The 26,074-nt window shown below is 40.2% G+C and overlaps 1 protein-coding gene across 2 annotated transcripts in view; it reads left to right on the top strand.

The window, feature by feature from the left end:
* cltca (clathrin, heavy chain a (Hc)) overlaps positions 1 to 26,074 on the top strand; it is a 32,523-nt gene that overhangs the window by 2,915 nt on the left and 3,534 nt on the right. The window contains exons 2-29 of one of the 2 annotated variants that reach the window (XM_005463006.4): positions 8,634 to 8,841; positions 9,310 to 9,312; positions 11,836 to 12,104; positions 12,248 to 12,409; positions 12,491 to 12,604; positions 13,159 to 13,332; positions 15,172 to 15,369; positions 15,466 to 15,666; positions 16,313 to 16,465; positions 16,638 to 16,760; positions 18,388 to 18,525; positions 18,614 to 18,778; positions 18,900 to 19,080; positions 20,017 to 20,180; positions 21,312 to 21,437; positions 21,524 to 21,666; positions 22,012 to 22,246; positions 22,356 to 22,478; positions 22,566 to 22,711; positions 22,794 to 22,977; positions 23,068 to 23,260; positions 23,522 to 23,679; positions 23,774 to 24,046; positions 24,195 to 24,512; positions 24,768 to 24,899; positions 24,998 to 25,108; positions 25,196 to 25,366; positions 25,466 to 25,687. In XM_005463006.4, coding sequence (XP_005463063.1) covers positions 8,634 to 8,841; positions 9,310 to 9,312; positions 11,836 to 12,104; positions 12,248 to 12,409; positions 12,491 to 12,604; positions 13,159 to 13,332; positions 15,172 to 15,369; positions 15,466 to 15,666; positions 16,313 to 16,465; positions 16,638 to 16,760; positions 18,388 to 18,525; positions 18,614 to 18,778; positions 18,900 to 19,080; positions 20,017 to 20,180; positions 21,312 to 21,437; positions 21,524 to 21,666; positions 22,012 to 22,246; positions 22,356 to 22,478; positions 22,566 to 22,711; positions 22,794 to 22,977; positions 23,068 to 23,260; positions 23,522 to 23,679; positions 23,774 to 24,046; positions 24,195 to 24,512; positions 24,768 to 24,899; positions 24,998 to 25,108; positions 25,196 to 25,366; positions 25,466 to 25,687 — 4,788 coding nt within the window. The remainder of the gene's footprint in view (positions 1 to 8,633; positions 8,842 to 9,309; positions 9,313 to 11,835; positions 12,105 to 12,247; positions 12,410 to 12,490; positions 12,605 to 13,158; positions 13,333 to 15,171; positions 15,370 to 15,465; positions 15,667 to 16,312; positions 16,466 to 16,637; positions 16,761 to 18,387; positions 18,526 to 18,613; positions 18,779 to 18,899; positions 19,081 to 20,016; positions 20,181 to 21,311; positions 21,438 to 21,523; positions 21,667 to 22,011; positions 22,247 to 22,355; positions 22,479 to 22,565; positions 22,712 to 22,793; positions 22,978 to 23,067; positions 23,261 to 23,521; positions 23,680 to 23,773; positions 24,047 to 24,194; positions 24,513 to 24,767; positions 24,900 to 24,997; positions 25,109 to 25,195; positions 25,367 to 25,465; positions 25,688 to 26,074) is intronic. The other variant, XM_005463007.4, reaches the window with a different exon arrangement.

Consider the following 26,074-nt stretch of genomic DNA (forward strand, 5'->3'; position numbering starts at 1 on the left):
CCAGTGTTCAGCTTGTATTGTTGCATTCCTTTTAGGTACTCGTTAGTAGTAAATCACAGTGTAGGCACTGTCTGAGTCTACACCACTGTGTGCTTAGCTGTGATTAACAATGGATTCAGAGCCTGTTAGACAGACTTGAAATTACCACAGGTATCTCTTTTTTTTTTGTTTGTTTGTTTAATGTCTTAGGCTGAAAAATTGGATGTATCATAAAACATTCTTTGTGCAAATATGCATATCTTAGTTATGGACCATTATAACTCCTTCACATCTAGCTCTACTGCTTTATTTATACTTTAGACTCATATGACCACGGTGAGACCGTCCTGATGTCAGGTCATGGTTTATGCTTTTGTTTTTCACACGTGAATTCTCAACCAAGCAGGTTCAAATACAGACAGACTTTAAGATTTGCTTTATTGTTAAGTCAGAGTCAAACCCAATTTTAATCACTCACACAGTTCTGCATCATGATGTACGCCGGGATATTGTTTTCAATGCCATATTCACAGTAAGATTACTGTAAGAGACTTCTGACCAAACTGACATAAATGTCACAAACAAACTGGATGTTTAAAGGTATGCTGGTTAATCAATTAATCAGCAGAAAGGTATCCTACATCTGTTTCGATGACTGAACGTTTAATGTAATACATTTTTCAGCAAAGCAGATGAATTTTGCTGCTTCTGCCTTCAAACATGTAATCTGTTAGACACAATGCTAAATTGTATCCTTGAAATTTGAAACGTTGCTCAAACAGTTGCGACATCTTGGTCCCAAGATAAAATATAAATGTAAATAACAATTATTATAGTTTTATTGGCAAAAGTATGAATAAAAGCTTTAAATTAATCAGTAATTAAAAATTATACTTGAAACCACATAAATTTGGTTCTATACTTTTGAATCTGAACTTTTATAGATGTAAAACATGTCAAAATAGGATTGTTGAATTAATCATGTTTTTGTCTTTGTGGGATGTTTATTTTACTGGATCTGAGGCACTGAGCTAGCAATACATGTTAATCTTGGTCGTCTGTCTTTGCAGTTTCCTCCCTCCCTTGGTCTCCCTCACACTATCCATCTGTGTGTCATCCGGTCTACTTGCACATCTTGCATTTTTATATATCATCCATTTATATAGTGTAGTGTTGACTCCAGTCAAACAGACATGAGAGCATAAGTGACAGTGTCACATCTTTCCCTCACGTGGTATAACATTCAGTTTGCCATTCAGAAAAGGAGATAATTGTCATTTAGGTTTTAGTGGTGTGATTGAGACTGGTTTCTGTCAGAACAAAGTAAGCATGGGAGTGTAGTGTGTAATCTTCAAAAATGGCTCCAGTTTGCGTAATGGCAACATGGTATTCATTCTCTGTTGATGAAGACTTCCATTTTGCATTTAGTAAGCAGGGTTTGACTATCCAGTGCCCAAAGATAATCTGATGATATGTAGGGAAAACCATAGATTGTATGTTGAGTAAATACAATATTTCACATGCATAAGTCCATAATTGCATGTTACTTTTATCTACTTTTGGTGTACACAGATTTTTTTTGTCTTGATGTACACAGTAATTTGTTACATTTGCAAAAGATGTCTTCATTTATCTCCCTTGGTGAAGATTTTGAATTGTACTCAAGCTTTTTCTATTATCTTTTGGTATATTCTGACTATCACTCTGACATCAGTATTAAATGAATAAGTTGTATCCTCTGTGTGGAAGATACGGGGAATGAAGATGAGGGATGACTTAAACACTGCATTAAAATAAAATATGACAGAAAATGTATACATTTCCGCAACTGGGCTTTATTGGTAACAAATGCATGACAGCAGGCCCAGGATAATAATGAAAATTTCAAAAAGTTTCTCTTAGTTGTACTAGTCTAATTAGAATACTAATTATAGCTCAGAGTGAGTGTCATTATATTACTGGACTTGGAGGTCTTTTACAGTTGTGCTAGCTTCTTTTCCTTTGAAATAAAGTTTGATATTCACAAAAAATACTCATTTAGAGAAATTTTGCCCTACATAGGAAGACCTTGAGTTAAATATGCAAATTTACGCTGGGTGCAGGAAAGAAGAGGATGTGATTATTAGTGGTGATCTTTCAAATAAGTGTTGTGGTGAGCTTTAAATTAGGTGTTTGTAGTCTGAGAAAGGATTTAGTTCCCTGAAAACCTGATGCTTTGTATCTATAGTTAAATGCACTCACAATAGTATTTAATAGCAAATTGATTTAGTTCAAAGCAAATACTTGTACATCCCTTCTGTTTGCCTGTTGAGGAGGGGCAGGTTGTTTCATGCTTTTTACAAAGGTTTGCATGTTACACTTTGACCTGTGCTAGTAAATGACCACCTGATACCTCGTGACAGGCTGGCAAGGATACAGATTTGCTGAACACTTGACATTCTGCAGCAGCCTCTAAATGTAAGATAAAGCTCTCATTTAGGACAAGAAGGAAACTGTAGTCTCACAACCGCCTCAGCAAGAAATGACCTGAACTGGAGACAGATGATGTTCAGAACCCCTTCCATCTTTTTTTCTTTCTAATACTGTAATTGTAAAGGCAGCACTTTTTATGCCTCACCCATGATCCCATGTCCCCCTCCAGTGGCCCATGATAGCAGAGAAGGCAGGACTGGGCAGGCCTGTTGTTTCAGTCCTGGTAGACAATGACTCCCTGGTTTCCTGTTGTGGAGTATTGCAAACAAGTCCTGCTAGCCTCAGCACATTACATAGCACATCCTTCCCTACCCTGCCTTGAACTTTACATGTGCAAAGTTTATTTTCTGCTGAGCAAGATGCTGCTTTCCTTTAAGGGAAGAGCATACAGGTTAAATCTACTGACAGGACTGACGGGTTGTTGGAGAATAGTTCAAATCTTTCTGTGGATTTATTGTCATTGTAAGATTATGCAGCAGCCATGTGCTCGGTTGTTGGGCCTTTACTAAATGGAATGTACTGTGTTTGACTGGACTTTCTTGGAGTTGATTAAACTACATTCTTACTAGGGATATATATTCGTTTAGAGAGGAGTTGCTTAAAATTTATTTGACCAATTTTGGAACAGTACATGCTCGTTATATTATTACATTGGTTGCAAACAGGGTTTGGGGCTTCTCGTGGTGAAGAAAAATGTAAAGATTTTCAAAATATTTTTAAGCCTGTTAAGCAAAGTAGTGAGAGCATAACCAAAAATGGATGAAAGAAATTGAAACATTATTAAGGTTATATAGTGTTTCCAACTTTCGGCCAGAATGGCCTCTCTCTCCCCAAGGGACTGAGTGAATGAGTACCATCATATGGGGTTTTAATTATATTTTTATGTAGTTCTCATTCCCAGGATATGATTTGCTTAGACTTGAGTTATCTGTCCTTCCTTCTCTGAAGTTCAGTTGCTGTCACTGTGATTAAAACTGATAATTTCCTGTACTGTGATCTCAGTTCCTGTTGCAACCTCACATTGAAGGTATTGCAGTCAGTCCATTTATGACATAAATCAAGGTCATGAGTGTCTATAAACCTTGGCTAATGTGCTCCCCCCCCCCCCCCCCCAGTAGATAAAAATGCAATATGACAAGGACATCTGCTTTGACATTACTTTTTGTATCAAAGTTTCAAATGGGGGGGCTTTTTATTAGGCTTTTTGTTCTGAATGTCATGTTTGTCCCTTGTGCTGTTGAGAAATGCATCATTATGCTAACTTGACTAATTGGTGTATAACTGCAGTAAATTGTCAATAAAGCATGTGGACGGGCACTTTCTGCCACTGATAAGATTCCAGGGCACATGGCCGGGTATCTTCCTTAGCTTATATAGCATAGCAATTTTGGTCAGTATTGCCAAAATGATTGATCATGGAAAAAATAACTAGAACATTATAATCTGTCATTGGAAAAAATAAGGCTTGGCTTGAGCTAATGGTTTGTAAAGAGATGAATGATGGTAATAGTGTAATCATAATTCACAATGTCTCTTGCTGGCATTTTGTTGCTGCCATTGCAAATGCTTGCTGAACTAGTCTCTACTACATCAGCATTTACGTGCTCTTGGTGATCGATTCTGTAATTATCCTTCTTAAATGTGTTTTTTTTTTTTTTTTTTTTTTTTTCCTTCTTCATTAAAAAGTGTTATACCAGGTACTTTGCCTACCCTTCGTAGTTGTATGCATTCTTTATTCTCTTTGTCAACACTTTCTAAATACAGTGAAGTGATTTGTTTGGTTTCACTCTTGCTTTTTGCAAGCCTCTCGGAGGCTCTTCCTTTGTTATCCTATCATTGATCAACTGTGGAGGGCAGCACAATTCAATTTTTAATTTCGATTATGATTTTGGCGTATCAAAATTAAAAGAACATGATCATACAATATTAAAAATGCATGCTCCATTAATAGGATGCACAGCAAAAGCAAATCAAAGTTGTACTAAATCAGCGCCTGACCACATGTCTGCATGTGCCCGTCATCATATTGGCATATCATATTCAAAGAGTGCTGTCTCTTTGCAGAGCAACAGAACTAATCTAACTAACCTTTACCCCGAAAACACACGATAGTCTGCAGTATAGTTGATGCGTAAAGACCAAGAAAAACAATGTTGCTTACGTGAATCGTTCAAATTGTCAACTTGGATATCAGTAAAAATGAGGACAGTGTAAATGTGAAATCAGTCGTCTGTTATTTAATTTTGCTAAGTTTCAGTACAAAGGTTTATACAAAGCAATGTTCTGTTTACATGAGAGTGCAGTGAAAACATTTTTTTTTTTTTTTTTTTTTTTTTTTTTTATATATATATCAACAAATGAATAATAATGACTTTACTATTGAACAACGTCACTTTGGACATAATTGTGTGGCTCTAGTTGGTTGGTTGATGTGTTAACAGCTATGCAGAGCAGTGCTAGACTGAATGGTTAAATGATTTTCCACATTGTTTGTAGCTCCTTTGGGCTGACCTGCTTTCAGCCAAATTCCTGCTCAGTGATGTTGCAGCAATGTTAGCCCACAGTAGTGTTTTACTCTAAGGTTTCCATAGCAAAACAGTCTGCCAGACCAAACTGTGGTGTGGTCGATCAGTCCGTGTTTGCTTTTCTTTATTCCATGCAAGAGGGGTAGCATTCATTGTGATAAGGCCATGCTGGTCTTTCCTGTTTTAGAAATGCTTTTCATATGTGAATGAAAGGGCTTCCTGCTGATCCAAGAATAGATGAGAGGGAAGCGAAATGCATTAACCTGTTTGGAAACATTGTGTAATAGGTTCTTCTTGTGTTTTAAAATGTAGACATACATCTGTTTGAATTAAAGAGCACTCATTTGAAAGCCAACTAGTAGTTCATTTACACAGCAGCTGCATGGGATGTTGCCATAAATGGATAGTGAGTTCTTGGTTATGCTGAACATCTATTTAAATTAATTTAAGCTATGTAGTATCTCTTGCTGTGTTTTCATGAAACAAACTGTTGCTCGATATTAGTGAAAGCTGATGTGTTCAGGTTCAAAAGGATTCTCCAGATAGGCCGTTTCCCTTTGTCCGGTGTTTGAATAAATGTTGCCCTAGTAAACAAGGCTTCCATACTGAACAATGGCAACGATAAGAGGCATGGACGCTGCAATGACGTTACTGTATGATGTCACCTCTCCACTGTTCAAAATAAAAACTGTTCAGATCAGTTTTCAGTTCTTTCCTCATAGCTTGTAGTAAGACTTGTTCTGTACAGTTGTTTGCACTGTCATTGAGAGGGAACCAGGTTACACACTGAGTGCGGTTGGGGCAGGGTTGTGGAGAGGGTGTGTCCTGTCATTGATAAAAGGTCTCTTTCGTTGAGCAGTTTTCAGAACTGGAAGTGTGTTTGCTGATTAGAATTGAACTAGGCAAAATTTTTAGAAGGGGGTCGCATTTTTATCTCTAGAGTCTTAAAAATGAACGTTTGCCAACAAAGATGGGAGTGATCCAATATGCTTAAAAAAAACAAAAAAAAACCAAAACCCTTCCAACATAAAAAGTTACAGCACTACAAGTGGGTGTGTTAAATTTTATGGCTGGTTAATTTAAGCAGGCAGTAATAGTTTGTGCGCCTTTAACACACAGATTAAGATTTATTAAGCGTTATTATAAGCGGAGTCACAGCTGTCTACTAAAAAGACACAAAAGATTTTTATGTCATTTGCACCCATGGATTTATTTTGAACAAAATGAGAAAGCACTGTAACATTTCTGAGGCCATTTTTCCTGAAAGCAAAGCGTTATACAACCATTACCAGCTTTATTCACATTACTGCAATAGGATATATGTTTATTTTTTGTATATGATTGCTGTGCATGATATAGCAATTGTTTGATCAAAGATGCAAATACTTGGCCATAAGTAAAAATATATATACACGGTAACGGTCTTGGGTTTAAACACAAAACCATGTTCTAAATAGTTGTGATTATTCAGCAGTTGTACAACTGTGGTATATTACTCATTGACAGCCAAAAATTGGAGGAAGTTGCAACAGCAAAACATGGCGCATGGGATGGTTTTTGTAGTTTCATTTCCTTTAAATTTACGTTATACCAGTGTTGGCTGGATGTGGTTGATAATTGCCTTTTTCTTATTTTTCATGTTTAGTATTATTCCTGTAGTTAAGCAATGAAAACTGCTTGTTCTTGATACTCTGGCTCAGAGCTGGCTTTGCCCATTGCTCCTCTGACTGTCCTCAGCAAGCGCTGCTGTGTCAGGGTTTGTGTAAGGCAGGCAGGATACCCTGTTTCCAGCCTTAGGCAGTAAGCAGATCTGCAGAACTTCCTGGTGTTACGTGCAGCAAATCGTTTCACACACAGCCTGAGGCTTTATTTTTATGCAGGTTAATTTTTTCACATGTCCTGTCTCTTTTTTTCATGGAACACTAGAGCTGGGCGATATAAGATTTTTTTTTCATATCATGATATGGTTTTTTTTTTTTTCATTTCAGGCGATAATGACATATATATCACGATATAAGCCAAATAACTATATTTGTAAGATTTAAATGTGCCGTTGCTCACAAGTAAAATGTGAAATAATTAGCAGCTTGTTTTAATTAAAATATTTATTTCCCATAATAAGTTCAACAGGGTAGATGTACTTAAGGAACATGAGACTTCAGTTTCAGATAAATAAAGGCAAATATTGCAAACTACACAAAAGGCAGCCGCTAAAGCGTTTAAGTTTCAAAATAGAACAAACAGAACAGACCACTAAATTGTCAATTCCACTTAGAAACAAAATATTAATTCTAAAAATAAATCTTAGGTCGTTTTACAGAAGAACAGACAAAATTGACTAACTTTTGTCAATATCAAATAAACTGAGAACTAAAAGGAATTCTCAATCTCTCCTTGTTGTATAGCTTAGCTTTTCAAACAGTTTTAACAGTTACTTTAGTCTGACAAAAGCCGAATGACGAATCAGCGCTTTCAGTCAGAGACTGAGCATGCACTGCTTTATTGTATTTCCAGACTTGCTTTCGGCACAATTTACAGTGCGCGCTACTCTGTTTTTTGTCAGACTTGAATTAGCCGATATACCTTCACACTACGGAACTTCTGTGGCCCTTCCGTTCGACAATCTCTCCGGCATTGGAACCATCATCTGTTTTTTCTTCGGTAACCTTCGCTCACGCTCTCGGTTGATTTTTCTCTAGTCGGCAAACTCATTTCCTTCATTACCCGGGCAGCCCGGCTGCAAAAACAAATACACATGTGCGCCTTGGCGCTTGTGCTGTACGTAACAAGTCATGTGACGTGACGCTGCGGCTGTGATTGGTTCGGCTCTGCGCTACTTAATTTGGATTGGCTGTTTGTTTGTTTTTTGTTTTTTGTTTGTTTTTTTAAGAGGACAAGAGAGATGAGGCCTATCGCAATAGTTAAATTTTTCTATTAAGAAAAAGTTACTTCGCAATACATATCGTTATCATTCTATCGCCCAGCTCTATGGAACACCTACAAGTAATTGAAGCTAAAGCTAAGGCGTGCTCTAATGTACTTGAGTTTCCCCCCAGGGTTTCAAATTGGTGTTAATTTAGGTAAAACTTGGACAAAAAAAAGCACCAGTGGCTGTCTATATGAAGTGACAGAATCATCTTCATGCACTGATATTGGTATAAATTTTGTTTGCAAACCAGCTCCTGTGAAACATAATAATTTCTGAGAAGTCAGACTTTGAGTAGTTAATGTTAGTCAGACTACAGAGACACTTGAGTATTATGTAATGATTTTGCAGTTTCCTCTTTGGCCCATACTTTGAGAACTTGGCTGTGCATTAGCTCTCCACCCAGGCCAGGCAATAACTGTTACATCCAGTACAAAACTACATGTGTCCAAAGAACTGCTGCCTACCTCGAGTATGGCAAGCTCATCTGCTCTCTGTGGTAGTGCACAGTAGCTGAGTTTAAAGTCAAAACATTCTTAGTGGACCCTGTTGTTTGGTCAGCTCCTGGCATTAATTTGACTATAGATTTGTCAAAGGCTTAGGCTGAAATTGTGACAGCAACAAAGTGACATATTTCCCTAGATGATCTTCATATTTACCTAACAAACTTTTTGCTGTCCAGTTCTGTTCAGGCTCACATGGTTCTGCTTTTTTCCCCTTGTTTCTTTTAGCTCCAAAACTTAGGGATCAATCCGGCCAACATAGGCTTCAGCACCCTAACCATGGAGTCTGATAAGTTCATCTGTGTGCGTGAGAAGGTGGGTGAGCAGACTCAGGTGGTGATCATCGACTTGGCCGACCCCAACACACCTATCCGCAGGCCCATCTCAGCTGACAGCGCCATCATGAATCCAGCCAGCAAGGTCATTGCACTTAAAGGTATGGCAGTTTATTTACATTTCAAAGGCTGCATGTCTCTGAGTGCAGTGCATTACCAGAGAGAGGAAAATGTGTTAAATCCTGTGTGTTAAATGTCAGGGTTTAACACAAACGTTAACTAACCACTTGTAAGGGGCTTACAGCATTTCATTGGGACATGTTTTTCTTCTATATAGCAACACGTTATCCATTTAAAATTTTAAGAATATTATGAATTATTTTCATTTATTTATGTCCATACACATCCAGCTACTTTAGTTTTCCATTGTGGACTAGTTTTTAATGGCCAACATGTATGTTTTGTTTTTGTTTCTTTTCTTCCTCCAAACATTTGTCCTGTAAATACTCAGAATGGGATATTTTTTATTCTTTTTGTCCAGCATCCATGATTGCTTTGACTTTTTTGTTGTTTTTGGTTTTGTCTTCTCTTATTTTTTTTTCCTTTACTGCTTTCTTATGTGTTTGCAGACGGTGAGTTGAAATTTAACTACTTCATTGTGGAAGTAAAATCCTGTTTAAAGCAACATTATAAGCTGAATATCCATTTGAAGCATAGAGACTACTGTAGGGCTTTTTGCTCTTAGAGCCTCAGCACTAATGGGCTAGGTTTAAGTATTCTTTACACATATGTTTAACCAAGTTTTAGTGAATTCTTGAAATTCTTTTACACATCTCAGCCAATATTCTGTAAACAGGATTTAGCTTTCACAGTCTTACAGCTTGCTGGCATTTCATCATTTTTGTTTTATGTACAAGTGATTTAGAACCTGTTGCAAGTGTGATAATACTGTGGGTAAAATGATTTCATTTTAATTTGCATTTCTTGGTTTCCGTTTGAAATCCACGTCCTCTTCCATCTGTGTTATGTTGTAATTAACTTTCTTCATTTGTCTCAAAGCTATGCTTAATAATTTTTATTAATTGTTCACTGTAATAAGAACTAAAGATTAGTTTGTTACAAGACCAGCGAGCACAGGAATTTGTCTTGTAATCTGTCTAGTCTAATGCCACCTGTCATCAGCACTGACTTTACTTCACATGGTCCTAATGGGACATTACTCTGTCACGTGTAGTGCCCAATGAGGATTGAATTGGGTCAAAACGAAGACTGAATAGTAATCTGTAAGGCTTGCTTGTCAGGGAGTGGAAAAGATAAAATTATACTTATATGTGATTGCTATTAAGAATGATGAAAAATTTACTGTGGTAGCTTATCCAAGAGCTCAGAAACCTTGAGTATCCTCGTGTGTTTAGCCCATGAGCTTTTACTTATGCACCTTTTTAAAGATTTTATGAGCAAAGCAATTTTGTTTGTTTATTGGGGGGGGGGCAGCAAAGCTTTTGTCCCTGTGTTCTCAGTTATATTATGTCGCAACTTGGTCATTTCACACACATGCTGCAGCCCTGGTTATGTTCAGGTTCATGCCTGATGGAGCTGCTTGTAAGAATGTGAGTGTCCCACTCACTGAGCTTAGACAGCTGCCTGCGCCCATATCATGAAACTGGTACTTGTTTGGTGAGTGCACAGCGAGCATGTGGGTGTTTTGGGTCCTGCCTCTTGCTCACTCAGGTCCAGGCAATAGTGTCATCTAAATCAAGTGAATTTCCAGTAGGGATAACATGTATGACTCAGATTTTCTCCTGTTGTGTTGCATGTGTGATGTTGCACCTGTGAACAATGTGTCAACATGATTCCCTCCACATTGTCCACTATTCATGTGTGGAAAAACACACGTTATCGGTGATTTGTTTATTGAGGGAAATGGTGTCCGTTTTTTTAACGCAGCTCATAAAAATGCTTAAAAAAAAAAAAGTACATTATCACAACAAACAGGAGCTATATATGTAAAGGAACAGGAAGCACAACAGTATATAGAGAGCAGCAGATGCAAACTGTTGCCTTGTATTTTTGCAGTGTAAGGTCAGTGTAGCTCTTTCTTGTTCAGTCCTATAATGATGATGCTTAGTCGACCTCGTCTTGTGACACAGTTTGACCGTTAACTTCTCCATGTAACCTATTGTGAAGGTTGACCACAAAACACACATGTACACACACACCGCCAGACGCTAATCATGATTGAATTTCAAATATTGCATGCTCTTTGAAATTTGGCTGCTACTGCTGCAAGTGGTCCATTTACCAATCTGCTTATTGTACTTTGGCTTAGTAATGGCAAAATAATCTTCACGGTTTGGCTGATGCATTGGTCTTCGCTTTTCTGACACAACGTAAAAAGTGAAGAAGTCACACTGCTTCTTAGTAAAGCTTTAGCTTCTCAAATTAACCCTAACTAATAATACAGAAAATGCAGGTGAGTGAACTTTCTTCTAATTGTTTCAAATATGTTTGAAACATTCCAAATATTTATTATTTTTTTAGCACACTATTTAATATTTAAAACACCGTACTCACTAGTCTGTGTTCTCTAATCCAGAATGACTTGTACTAAGAAAGAGGTAGGCATGTATCGAACCATTCGGTGACAGTCGGCACCTCTAATCCTTCGTTAATTTTGTCACACGTGGAAAATGACCTTTCTCATTAATCGTATTCATTTTGATAATTCTTCATGCAGTCAGTGGCAGTAAGCAAAAGTGTCTTTATTGGCTTCCCACATTGATGCACCATTTGGTTTATAATATGAATTTGTATGCACCTAAAGTTCACGTTGAGCCTATCGCACCTTTTGTATTCTGGAATTAAATTCACTTTCTCCTTTTTCTTTTTTCTCACTACACTTCATATGACAAAAATTGCAAACTGCAGCATGTTTGACATTTTTCGTCTTATCAGTTGTGGGATTGTTGCTTGATGACCTCTGTGCCATCAAAACAACATTTCAAATTTCTTGTCTCTTTAAAAAACAAAATGGTGTGCTTATTTTCCTATGGGAGGTTTTTGTGTGCGTCTCTCTGTGTACACAGACTCGCTCTTATCATGAGCTATAACATTCTCCTGTGGCCTGGTTCCTGCCCTGTTTCTCCCCCTTGTAGCTGCCAAAACTCTTCAGATCTTTAACATTGAGATGAAGAGCAAGATGAAGGCGCACACCATGACCGACGATGTTACCTTTTGGAAGTGGATCTCTCTTAACACAGTTGCACTTGTGACTGACAATGCCGTCTACCATTGGAGCATGGAGGGTGACTCACAGCCTGTGAAAGTCTTTGACCGGCACTCTAGCCTGGCAGGCTGCCAGATCATCAACTACCGCACTGATGCCAAGCAGAAGTGGCTCCTGCTCGTCGGCATCTCAGCTCAGGTAGTTTGTTCTCCTTGTGTTTGGTTTAACGAAAAACATACCCAAGGTTCGTAATCTATGGTCAAAACATGTCAGTCATAAGGAATATGCATCCATAATTACCTTATACATGTTTATATCTATCGTTCGTTTTTTTGTTTCAGCAAAATCGAGTGGTGGGAGCCATGCAGCTGTACTCTGTTGAGAGAAAAGTTTCTCAGCCCATTGAAGGCCATGCTGCCAGCTTTGCCCAGTTTAAGATAGAAGGAAATGCAGAAGAGTCAACTCTGTTCTGCTTTGCTGTCAGAGGCCAGGCTGGAGGGAAGGTGACTGATTTTTAGAAACATAATTGTGAAAATGGATTCCTCTCGTATGGTTTTGTTACAAATGTTTTGTCCTCATCATAGTTGCACATCATTGAAGTGGGAACCCCACCAACTGGTAACCAGCCATTTCCTAAGAAAGCAGTGGATGTCTTCTTCCCTCCAGAAGCCCAGAATGACTTCCCTGTAGCCATGCAGGTATGTTTGTGTAACTGAGCAGCTTGCTTTAACAAACTGAAATCAGTAGCATGAAAGGTAGTACTAGGTTGGCAAAACTGTAGTTTATCAGTGTTTTAAAAGACCAGTTTGGCTGATGTGTTGTGATGCCTTTGTTTTTTTTGTTTTTTTTAATTGTTCATAATTTCTCTTTTACTGACAAGGAAATCACTGTTAGAATAACTTTCTTTGTAGAGCGCAAATCGCAATAACAGTTGTCTCCTGGTGCGTAACCACCAGACCATTTGACCACCAAATAGTGATGTACAACAAACATCAGCCACTGGTTGCTAAATGTCATCTTATTTGCTGGTAGGCCCATATTTTCCATCATGGCTGGTCATCCATGTATATTACACACATGACATCCACACTTTCAAAAGCAAGTCTCTTTGATTTCTGTAGACGTCCCTGACCTCTCACTGAACTCAGAAATACATTTTGAGTACCCCATGAGGGTACTATGTACTGTTTTGGTGATGTTTCAGGTAGCAATGCACAGCTGTATGTAACATCACTAAATTGGTTTTTGACAGATAAGCTCCAAGCACAATGTGGTTTTCCTCATTACCAAATATGGCTACATCCATCTCTATGACTTGGAGACTGGCACCTGCATCTACATGAACCGCATCAGTGGAGAGACCATCTTTGTCACTGCTCCACATGAGGCCACCTCAGGCATCATTGGGGTCAACAGGAAGGGGCAGGTAAGAATGTCATGATGTGCTAATTCTAACTGCTCATGGAAATTAAAGTGATGCTTAGAGTTGCTGCTCAGTCTTGTTAATGTCAAAACGGACCATGAAACCATATATATTCCACTCAGTTTCCTAAAAATCTGTACAATATATCATAATATCTTAATTTATAGTTCAATTTTACTATTTAAATCTTGTTTCATCTCTAGTCATAGTAATATCCAGCAAATATGATGCTGGGCAACAACAAACATCAGTTGACAGCAGCATCTCTTTGTCTGTTGTCATCAGGCAGGTTCACTTTGCCAGGAGTCATTATAAATAATCCTAGGTGTAGTGTTTCACATACAGAAAGCAGCGAGGGTTGCGTCTTACTGCTTTTCTGAAGCAGAACCAGAGAAGAGAACTGGATACAGCTAGCTGATGAATAATGATCCAGCCAGGCCACACACCACATGAATAATTGAGCACAGAGAGGAAAGCTGATCTCAGACTGTGACAGATCTCACAGTATGCCAGAGCATTGCCTGTGTGTGTGTGTGCGCATCACACGTACGCACAGGCAGTGATCTGAGAGAGAATAGGCCACTGTCTGCGCCACTTACTGATTCTGGTTAACTGGGTTGGTTACCAGCAAAATTAGTAATTGGATACTGAGTAATAAATTACTCCAGTGCTATATACTTCATCAAGTAACCAGGTGAAAGGAGAATTAGTCTCAACTAGACTAGCAGCATAGTGTTTACCTGAATGTTTGTGTTGTGGTACATTTTGGGGGGGTGTTAATCAACATAACCATATTTTTGTGGAAATGTTGGGGAGTAGAAAAACAACACATCATTATTACCCGGTAAACATTTCAGGTGGGAAAACGGTGACATTACATTATCATACAGTGCTAAGATTTTGAGCTCATGAATGAAAATTCAGTGAGAGTGCATGGTGAACATATGGTCTATCCTGGCCTGTCAGTGACATGCATCGATTATAGGTGTAGCACTGAACTGCTGCACAGAAACCCGACAGGGGTGGAGGAGGTAACATGGAGAATTTAAATGACAGAGTATGGGTGGAAAAGGGCCCATGTCCCATCAGCGTGTGGTGCAGAGTGGGAGGCACATCCTGGTGCTCTCTCTCAGTGTAGATCCGCAGTAGTGTCTGCCTAAAATGAGTTTTGCTATTTGTTCTTGGTGGATCTGTCTCAGCTAGGTTTATCACTTGATACTTGGTATTTTTTTCCTAGCATTTAGGAAGAAAATGTTAGGCCAACCTGGGGTTAGTGTGCAGGCTGGTCTCCCTCATGATAGTAATTATCTGACTTTAATATCAGCCTCTACAAGCGTACTCTCCTCTGGACACATGTAGTGTGCACTGAGCAGAACACAGGATGTACACTAGGAAACCTTTTTTTAAACTCCTTTTCTTTCTTTTTTGTTTATTTTAATGTATTTACATTTTTTCAACTACTTCCATTTAGTCCAGTAACATTATAGTAAGTAATCCTGCTTGAGCCAGACTTCACACACAAGCCCTGTGTTACACTGAGCCACTAAAATAACATTTGCATTCAGCACCCGTATCCCAGGGCTAGACGGAGTTTAATTTCATTGCACATACTTAAATTGAACATCTTGACTACTGATTTATTTATCTTTGGTTACCTGACAAAAGTGTATTGACTCATACCTCTGTGGTCATAATCTATCTAAGATGAGTTCAAGTACAAAAGCCTGTTAGTGCAATCTATCTTTCATTTTGTATTTGACCAAATCTGTGAATCTCTTCCACATGTCTGACATAAACTTCACAGATTGACTTGGACTTTAAATGTATTTCCCTGTGGCACAGGTTCTGTCTGTCTGTGTAGAAGAGGAAAACATCATTCCCTACATCACCAACGTGCTGCAGAATCCAGATCTGGCTCTCCGCTTAGCTGTCCGCAACAACCTCACGGGAGCCGAAGAGCTGTTTGCGCGCAAGTTCAACAACCTGTTTGCTGCTGGCAACTACTCCGAGGCCGCCAAGGTTGCTGCTAATGCACCAAAGGTACATTAGTGACTTTCATGGTCTTTTACTGCCCGTTTTGTCTTTTATCATTGCTTTATGGCTTTTCTCATATTCTGCTGACATTGCTTCTCTCAGGGCATCCTGCGCACCCCAGATACCATCCGTCGTTTCCAGAGTGTTCCCACTCAGCCAGGCCAGACCTCCCCCTTGCTGCAGTACTTTGGTATCCTGTTAGACCAGGGTCAGCTCAATAAGTTTGAGTCCCTGGAGCTTTGCAGGCCTGTCCTCCAGCAGGGGCGAAAGCAGCTTTTGGAAAAGTGGCTGAAGGAAGACAAGGTACTGTACATCCATCTAAGCGCAGCTCGCAGGAAGTCGCTCTTCCTGAACTGCCTGTTATGTTTACACAACTTGCCTGTTATCTTGGATCAAGCAGGATCATGTGATATGCAAGGAATTTAGGAAGTCCCCTTCAGAAACTTTGAATCTACAAATTCTCCATGGAAAGTGAATTATCCATTTGAGTTCATTTTCATCCACTTAATTTTTACTATATTTTCTATATCAGTGGAGAACCAATCCCAACAGTCTTAGAGAAGTCCATTAAGAGTCCATCAAAATTTTAATACTATAATCTAGATCAGATCTCTAATCCCTAAACCTAACCAAGGAAGGTAAAAAGAAACTAAAATGTGGCAGCACAGCTTGTGATAAAAGACCGAAACAGCCTGTGAAGGTGCACAACGATGTGTCCCGCTGGTAAGGTTTCTGGGCTGCCTTTCCTCGTAGCAGCCATCCCTCAAGACTTTATTTGAAGCGGTGCATTGTCAGGGATTGTAACATCTAGTCCTTTTACTGAAACAGTATTTTTAAGATTTTTTTATTTTCATACATTTATTATTTGCATTAAAAAAAAAAAAATGTTTTTGTTTTTTTCCCCCATAATTGTCTCTCTTAAAAGTCTCATGCTTCTTGTGTATTCCAGTTGGAGTGTTCGGAAGAACTGGGTGACTTGGTGAAGGCGGTGGATCCTACCTTGGCTCTCAGTGTGTACCTGAGGGCCAACGTTCCCAACAAGGTCATTCAGTGCTTTGCAGAGACTGGTCAGTTTCCTAAGATTGTCCTGTACGCCAAAAAGGTATGTCTAAGATTGCATTTGGCCATTAGTTTTAATTATCTGTGCTCTGGATTTTATTTATTTATTTTTTAATCTAGTTTAATGAAATTGGTTCTGACCATTAAGTGTAATAAACCTTTCTGGAGAGAGCTCATTGGTTATTGTAGCATTTTCTTTCTTTTCTTTGTTCCAGGTCGGCTACACACCAGACTGGATCTTTCTGCTCAGGAATGTGATGCGGATCAATCCAGAACAGGGCCTGCAGTTTGCACAGATGCTAGTCCAAGATGAAGAGCCACTGGCTGACATTACACAGGTCAGTGGAAAGCAAAACGGATATATAGTGATGCAGCATGTTTTTATTTTTGATACAGTAGTTCAACAGAGTTAGTATTTTATTTTGAAATTGTGTGACCTTGAGGTCACTTAATTATCACTTTCTCTGTGATTAACCAGTCAGCTTGAAAATGTCCTAGAATTTAAACAAATAAAATTTTTAAAAGCAGAATTAGTTTATAGTTATAACAGTTACAATGCCGACTTTCTTTAGATTCATTTGCAGTAGGCATGGTTGCAAACCGTATATGTGTGAAGTTGGAGAAGCATGCGCTTTCTTAAATGAGTGAATGAATAAAACACGTTTCATGTTGTTTTCATGTTTATTTGCCAAGTACTTGTTAACAAATAAACAACAGATCAATACAAAGGACAATAGTCGTTGTTGCGCTCTGCAGCCTCCCGTGATCTCAGTGTAGGGGCACATTAAGCAGTTCGCTGCCACAGGTTCTGGTCAGTGTTTCTCTAGCTAGCAACAGAGCAACAAGGACTGCTGTCACCAGCTGCAGTTCAAGAAGTTGGAGCTGGCTGTATTTGGCCACACAACCAGAGCCTCTCTGGGATGGCCTGAGAAAGACATTGAGGACCACTGCAACAGCAACCCAGCCACACAGCAGGGGTGCAGGACAAGAAGGGTAGCTGGGTAGCATTAGCCGAACTTTCAAAATAAAGGCAAGGGTTGTTCAGTAGTAAATTGAAAAGGCTGTCATCATTCTGTTAGGCAGAAATGACAACTAAAAAAAATACTATTTAGCATCTATTATTGTATTATATGCTTATGCTCAATAAACTTGTTCAGTGTTTTCCACACTGAATTAGGCAGACATAAGTATATAATATACTAGTTTATAAGATAAGATAACCTTTATTAGTCCCACATGTGGGAAATTTGTTTTGTCACAGCAGGAAGTGGACAGTGCAAAAGTTATGAAGCAAAAATTAGAATAAAATAAGAATAAATACAGTACACAACTGTACAGAATAGAATAAAATAAAATACTATATACAGTAGAATAAAATAGAATAAAATATACAATAAGATAAAAATAGAATACAAATGCTATATACAACTGAGTAAAAAATACAACGATGCCAGGAAGATTATTGCACTTAGTGCAGTAATGGTGGAAAACACTGAACAAGTTTATTGAGCACATGTTTACGTTTCTAATTCTTGCCTTTCACATGGTACAAAGGAAATTCACTTCTTCCTTTACTTCCTTCCTGTGCATAGCCTCCGTGCTTGCAAGTGTCAACCGCTCGTGTTCCTAAAGTGCAACAGAGCAGGTGATAGGAACTCACAGGCTGTCTTCATTTTTATTTTTTTAAATAAAATTCAGACAACTTTCACTTTTCATTGCAACTTGTCTGAAAGCTTTAGAGAACTGTGTGGGCTGCAATCCTCACATTTAATCCTTTAAGTGGTGCAGAACATTAGACTGCTGGCAGGAATGTTGGATTTACATTTAAGGTAAAAGCTACAGTAAATGAGTACTACCATATTTGATACAAAGAGGCTTTTTTGTTAGTTTTTTAATACTTCTCAGCTGTACAAGTGTAGTCTAATTTTTGGTTTATTTCTTACCTGTGGTTCTGTTTCTGTCCAGATTGTGGATGTGTTTATGGAGTACAACCTGATTCAGCAGTGCACATCATTCCTTCTGGATGCACTGAAAAACAACAGACCCTCAGAAGGACCTCTCCAGACTCGTCTGCTGGAGATGAACCTCATGCATGCACCACAGGTAGGCCAATATGCACACACTCGAATAAATGAAATTCCATTAATTAAGCATGAATCACTGTTTTCTAATGATTCGTCTCATGGTGTAGGTTGCTGATGCAATCCTGGGCAACCAGATGTTCACCAACTATGATCGTGCCCACATTGCCCAGCTGTGTGAGAAAGCTGGACTCCTGCAAAGAGCACTGGAGCACTACACTGACCTGTATGACATCAAGCGTGCTGTGGTGCACACACACCTGCTCAACCCAGAGGTAGGTTTCACTTACCTACGCAGTGAAAGTGTTTTCCCATCTTGCAAATGTGTCATTGCTTGTTGCTGTAGATTGTACAGCCTCTGACTTAACATTGTTTTTCCCACACACACACCTCCAGTGGTTGGTGAACTACTTTGGCTCATTGTCAGTGGAAGATTCTCTGGAGTGCCTCAGGGCCATGCTCTCAGCTAACATCCGCCAGAACCTGCAGATCTGTGTCCAGGTGGCGTCCAAGTACCATGAACAGCTCACCACACAGGCTCTCACTGAACTCTTCGAGTCCTTCAAGAGCTTTGAAGGTGAGATCCAAAAATTCATACTTAACATTCTTTATTATATCAGTAATCCATAATCCAGCCAATACAAATGGCTCTTTCTCACTTGTACCTACTGCTCAACCTGGTTTTTAGGGTTTTCCATTAGGTGGTAGTACCTGATACCAGGTACTTCTTTAATACCTACTTGACCGGGGTTCCAAGCAATCTGAATATGTGACGGCAACAGACTGCATGCCACCGATTGGCTAGTCAGTGGCGTTACACAATGAGTCATGAAAGCATCTCCTTCACCAAAATCAAAACCGCCATTTTTGAAACCCAGTAATAAGGGACAAGCATTTTAGATGGTACTCGATTATCAGGGAAAACGAGATGAGTCAATCTGATCTGAGTAGGTACTAATAGAAAAGGGCTGTAATGAAACTGATGGAAAACCCAGTTCAGTTAACGAGGAAGTATTGAAAAGTCATTGAAATAGTCATGATTTGTTTCATAGTATTTTATATTTGTATTTTATTGTACAGCACTTTGGTCAGCCTTGGTTGTTTTTAAATGTGCTTTATAAATAGACTTGACTTGACTTGACTCATATAATGCATGAGTTCAACTGAAATATTTCTGTAATCAGACTAGCTGCTGGAAAAGCATTTGGCTTGTCTCTGTTTCATTACTGTTGCTATTACCTCCTGCTCCGTACTTGGATAGCTGAGCAACATCTATCAGTCAGATATGTAGGCCAGAACAGAGGCAGGACGATCAATAAGTAGTGCAGGATGCTCTGGAGGCGAACTATTGCAGCTCATCTATAGTGACTGGAGCAATGGAGCATAAAGGTTCCCCAATCAGTAAACTAATTGGGGAAGAACAATATTTTAATATCAGGAGTGTCCTTATCCACGGTGCCTGTTGACATGGATCCCATTTGACGCTTAATTTTAACTGTGTGTTTCCCCTCAGGTTTGTTCTATTTCCTGGGCTCTATTGTAAACTTCAGTCAGGATCCTGAAGTTCACTTCAAATACATCCAAGCTGCCTGCAAGACGGGCCAGATCAAAGAGGTGGAAAGGATCTGTAGAGAGAGCAACTGCTACGATCCTGAGCGTGTCAAGAACTTCCTCAAGGTAGTGACAGGGATGACTGGAGCCTTCAAACACTGACACAAGCAGCTTTTATTGCTTTGACTCTTTCTTCTATTTTTGTTATTCTTTTACCCTTGCCCGTTATATCTCCGTTACTCAGTTGGTTCCTGATGGTGCTTGTTTTTAAAGTGTAAGACTGTCAGAACTTTATCAGTAGTTTTATCAATTTAATGTTGGGTTGATCAAAAGTTGAAACTCTCCTGAAATCTCTAATTTATAATCAGACGTTGCTTATAGTGCTTAGTCTGTCTTTATATTTTGATAGAAAAGCCAAGCTGCACACATTGACAGTTAACCTGTATTTGTTGCAAATTGTTCAACCAGCAGTCCTGATGGCAGTCAATTATCTTTTGTCCTTTTCCTCTTTTGTCTTTGGAATGGCAGGACATATATCAGGTAAATCTATTCCCCCCCACAGTGCAGGATTCATTCCCTGCTTTTCTTTTACTCCTTTCCCATTATTTTCAGACACATGATTGAAACTGGGATTTGTATGGAGGCGTATATGTTTATACACCACAGTCCATACACCTACTGGGGTGCAGCCAGTGATCTATTAACTTTACATAGTCTAAGTCATTCATTGGCTCTTGTGTGTGCAGTTAATGGTGACCGTGTTAGGCTCCTTTACTTGACATTTAAACACAGAAAGTGTCAGTTTGTGTTGTGTGTAATCTTGTAAGGAGCTTTTTTCCCCAGTGCAGCATGTTGTTGGATAGCAGTGTCAAGATGCACAATCCCAGTTTTTTTTTTTTTTTAAATCCTGTGGATGGCAGCAGTGTTCCAGTACTGCTTAGTGAGAACTGGCATCTCTGCTTATTAGTAGTAAGAAGGTATTGTTCTTTAGTGCGAAACACACACGTTGTTTTTTTTAATAATTTGACCATCCCTTTAGCCTCCCTAGCTAACAAAGCCAACTGTTCTAGTAGAACACACTTTATTTTGTTTCTATGTGGTTTTTTACCTGATTAAGTCCTGATACTTTTAAATAACAGCCAGTTTCATTTTTTAGTGATTATAATTATAGAGAGGGCAGAAACAAAACCAATATAAACATTCGACGGTGTACAGATTCACTGACTACACTCTCTTCCCCATTACTCTGATGCACAGGAAGCCAAACTAACCGACCAGCTCCCACTCATCATCGTCTGTGACCGTTTTGACTTTGTCCATGACCTGGTCCTCTACCTGTACCGCAACAACCTGCAGAAATACATTGAGATCTATGTTCAGAAGGTAAGAGTCAACACAGAGACATTTAGTTTTCAGAGCACCATTCGTTCACAGATCACGGAGAGATTTATTGTGAAACCTTTGCTTAGGTAAATCCGAGCCGTCTGCCTGTGGTGGTCGGTGGCCTCTTAGATGTGGACTGCTCTGAGGATGTCATCAAGAGTCTGATCCTGGTTGTCAGAGGACAGTTTTCCACAGATGAACTGGTCGCTGAGGTGGAAAAGAGGAACAGGTGCTGCACACATTCAACTTGTGTTATTTTCTTTAAAGCCAAAACATTAATACATTTTTACCTGACTCTTATTCTTCAGTGTAATCCAGTGAGCTGTATGAAAGTTAACGAGTGAACATCAGGAGGGAAACTGATGCAGATGTGTTAACGGCTTGTTTCGGAGCTGGCTTTTTTCAAAAACTTTTCTTTAATCGTTTGAAATAAAAATTTATATATACATATATATAATTTATATTTGTATAATTGTGTTACTCACCATTTACAGCTTACTGAAACTAGATTTGAACCAAGCGCCAAAGCTGTATACGTAAACAGGGATAGTTCTGACCTCTGCTTTCCTTACAGGCTGAAGCTGCTCCTGCCCTGGCTCGAGTCTCGTATCCACGAAGGCTGTGAAGAGCCAGCAACCCACAATGCACTGGCCAAGATCTACATTGACAGCAACAACAACCCTGAACGCTTCCTGAGGGAAAACCCTTACTATGACAGCCGTGTGGTGGGAAAGTACTGTGAGAAGAGAGACCCCCATTTGGCATGTGTAGCTTATGAGAGAGGACAGTGTGACCAGGAGCTGATCAATGTGAGTAAGACGATTTGATGCCACAAGTCCAAGTTTCAGCCTATCCAGTTCCGTTGTTGTGAACTTAACTATAGCACAAAGCACCGTAATTCTTTCCTTCTTCCATTAGGTCTGCAATGAGAACTCCCTCTTCAAAAGCTTGTCTCGCTACCTTGTACGACGCAGAGACCCTGAGCTGTGGGCCAGCGTGCTGCTGGAGACCAATCCCTACAGGCGACCACTTATTGATCAGGTACACACACAGGATTTGTGGGTTTTTAATCCCCCTGCCCGCCAACACTGCTTCTCTAAGCTTCTGTTTCTTACTTTGTGCTGTCAGGTGGTGCAGACAGCGCTGTCAGAAACCCAGGACCCAGAGGAGGTTTCGGTCACAGTCAAGGCTTTCATGACTGCCGACTTGCCCAACGAGCTCATTGAGCTGCTGGAGAAGATTGTGTTGGATAACTCAGTCTTCAGTGAACACAGGTATTTACCAGTGATGTACTGTTCATCCTGAGTTATTTTAAAACTGCACAGAAATCCTGAGATCTATTTCTTTCTCCCACAGAAATCTGCAGAACCTGCTGATCTTGACAGCCATCAAGGCTGACCGTACTCGAGTGATGGAATATATCAGCAGGCTAGACAACTATGATGCCCCTGACATTGCAAACATTGCCATCAGCAATGAGCTCTTTGAGGAGGCCTTTGCCATCTTTAAAAAGTTTGATGTCAACACCTCTGCTGTGCAGGTCTGTTCTTATTTTCTCGACACTTGGACTAATAATCATATTACCTGAGGAAGGTGTAATAATACTTCCTGTCTGCCTCCCACCCCACAGGTGCTGATAGAGCATATTGGCAACTTGGACCGAGCCTATGAGTTTGCAGAGCGCTGCAATGAGCCCGCTGTGTGGAGCCAGCTGGCCAAGGCTCAGCTGCAGAAGGGCCTTGTTAAGGAAGCCATTGATTCCTACATCAAAGCTGATGACCCCTCTGCATACATGGAGGTGGTACAGGCTGCTGATAAGAGTGGTACGGAGAATGACATCTCACTAAATTAGAGCAGGTGTTAGTGAAGGCTGTTAGTTGTGTGCTAGTGCCACTTTAATTGAAAGCAATTAATTAATCAGTCAATCTTGTCCTCTGGGGATTAGATGGCAGCCTGTGCAGTAGCTTTGCTTGTGCAGCAGATATCGAAGGTGCACAGAATCTGACAGTGTTGCGCATCTAAAGGGGAAAAAAGGATTACTGTAAAAACAGAGCAACAGCCTCATTAATGTAAATGTGTTGCAGGTAACTGGGAGGACTTGGTCAAATTCCTGCAGATGGCTCGTAAGAAGGCCCGCGAATCCTACGTAGAGACCGAGCTGATCTTTGCTTTGGCCAAAACCAATCGCCTTGCTGAACTTGAGGAGTTCATCAATGGACCCAATAATGCTCACATCCAACAGGTTCAGCTCACTCTCACGCAGCTTTGACTCTGACGAGCCGAGAGGTCATCGATGAACTAATGTGTTTATTGTACTTTTTATTTGGGTTTTTTAGGTTGGTGACCGCTGCTATGATGAGAAAATGTATGAGGCCGCTAAACTGTTGTACAACAACGTTTCCAACTTTGGTCGTCTGGCTTCAACCTTGGTGCACCTCGGAGAGTACCAGGCTGCTGTGGACGGCGCCCGTAAGGCCAACAGCACCCGCACCTGGAAAGAGGTGTGCTTCGCCTGTGTGGATGGACAGGAGTTCAGACTGGCTCAGATGTGTGGGCTCCATATCGTAGTGCACGCCGATGAGCTGGAGGAGCTGATTAACTACTACCAAGTAAGAGATCAATGAGAAGCATTGTCCTTAAAAATAAATTCAGAAGTTTGAAATCTGGCATAATGATTTTGAGGTGTGCTGCTCTCACAGTTTAGCCCAAAAATGAGCACAAATTTGGCGACCTCCCATCATTGTTGTTCTCTCTCAGGACCGTGGTTACTTTGAGGAGTTGATTACCATGCTGGAGGCCGCCCTGGGCCTGGAGCGCGCTCACATGGGGATGTTCACAGAGCTGGCCATCCTCTATTCCAAGTTCAAGCCCCAAAAGATGAGAGAGCACCTGGAGCTCTTCTGGTCAAGAGTTAACATCCCAAAGGTCCTGAGAGCAGCAGAGCAGGCTCACCTGTGGGCCGAACTTGTCTTCCTGTATGACAAATACGAGGAGTACGACAACGCCATCATCACCATGATGAACCACCCGACAGATGCCTGGAAGGAGGGCCAGTTCAAAGACATCATCACCAAGGTACAGTTTCATTGGATATCACAATTAAGACTTGTTTTTTTTCCTTCCCAACAAGGATGCACAACATTGACCGCTTGTGTCTTACATTAATGTAGCAGTAAAATCTTTGATATGAGTCAAGCTAATTACAATTTTCCAGCAGTCTGCAAAAAACAGAAGACAATACATTTATCTCCTAATGCAGTGTTTTGTTTTTATTTAACAGATTTGCTTTAGAGCCATTACATAATTTCTTTCCTTCTGTGTGTGCTGTAGGTGGCCAACGTGGAGCTGTATTACAAAGCCATCCAGTTCTATCTGGAGTTCAAACCATTGTTACTGAATGATTTGCTCATAGTGCTTTCCCCCAGACTGGACCACTCACGTGCGGTCAACTTCTTCACCAAGGTACATTTTGTTCCATGTCATATGATTCAGATGCTTGAGGCTGGTTTCCTCTGTGGTTCAAACTGGGCTGAGCACTGAGCGCACTTGTATGTTAACAGGTGAAACAGCTGCCTCTGGTCAAACCGTACCTACGGTCAGTACAGAACCACAACAACAAATCAGTCAACGAAGCACTTAACAACCTCTTCATCACAGAGGAGGACTATCAGGTGAGTAACTGTGGATTTAGTTCAATATTCTATTATTTCAAAATTATCCCACCTCTAACTCTTTAATTTTCTGCGTACTCCTGCTAGGCACTGAGAACATCAATAGATGCCTACGATAACTTTGACAACATCTCACTGGCCCAGCGCTTGGAGAAGCACGAGCTGATTGAGTTCAGGAGAATCGCTGCCTACCTGTTTAAGGGCAACAACCGCTGGAAACAGAGCGTAGAGCTCTGCAAAAAGGACAAGCTTTATAAGGTGCTCCTTCCGTTTGAGTGTTTGCAGTGCTCAGGTTAAGGTAAGCGGGTGTGTTGCACTGTTCCTGATCCTCTGTGTGTGCTGCCTCTCGCTCTGCAGGATGCCATGCAGTATGCTTCAGAATCCAAAGATACAGAGCTGGCAGAAGAGTTGCTGTCCTGGTTCCTGCAGGAGAACAAGAAGGAGTGTTTTGCCGCCTGCCTGTTCACTTGCTACGATCTGCTACGACCTGATGTGGTGCTGGAGACCTCCTGGAGGCACAACATCATGGACTTTTCTATGCCATACTTCATTCAGGTCATGAGGGAGTACCTCAGCAAGGTGAGTCGGCTCTTTTCAGGTTTGTTTCCTGTTAGATGGTCACTCAAAAGATCTGAGGACACGTTGACACACGAGGAATCCTCGGTGAAATAAAACATGCACAGTTTCCTCTGATTACTTTGCATCTCCAGCCACCTCTGCCAGTTTCTTCATGGGAGTTTTTTTTTTAAATGTTCATCTTCTGTGCTGCTCCTCTTCTCTTTCAGGTTGATGCAGTTAAGGAACAGGTGAAAGTTTAAAGCTCTGTGTTTGATCAGCATTCAGTTCAGGAGATTGCAGCCTGGAGTGTGCATGGTTTTAGCTGTAATGCTCTTTGCGCGCTCACTCAAAAACTGATCAGTCGGTCAAACTGGTTTTGTAATTGTTGGGCAACTATTCATATAGGAT

Source organism: Oreochromis niloticus, linkage group LG10 (genome assembly GCF_001858045.2).
Source record: "Oreochromis niloticus isolate F11D_XX linkage group LG10, O_niloticus_UMD_NMBU, whole genome shotgun sequence".
Classification (NCBI taxonomy): Eukaryota; Metazoa; Chordata; class Actinopteri; order Cichliformes; family Cichlidae; genus Oreochromis; species Oreochromis niloticus.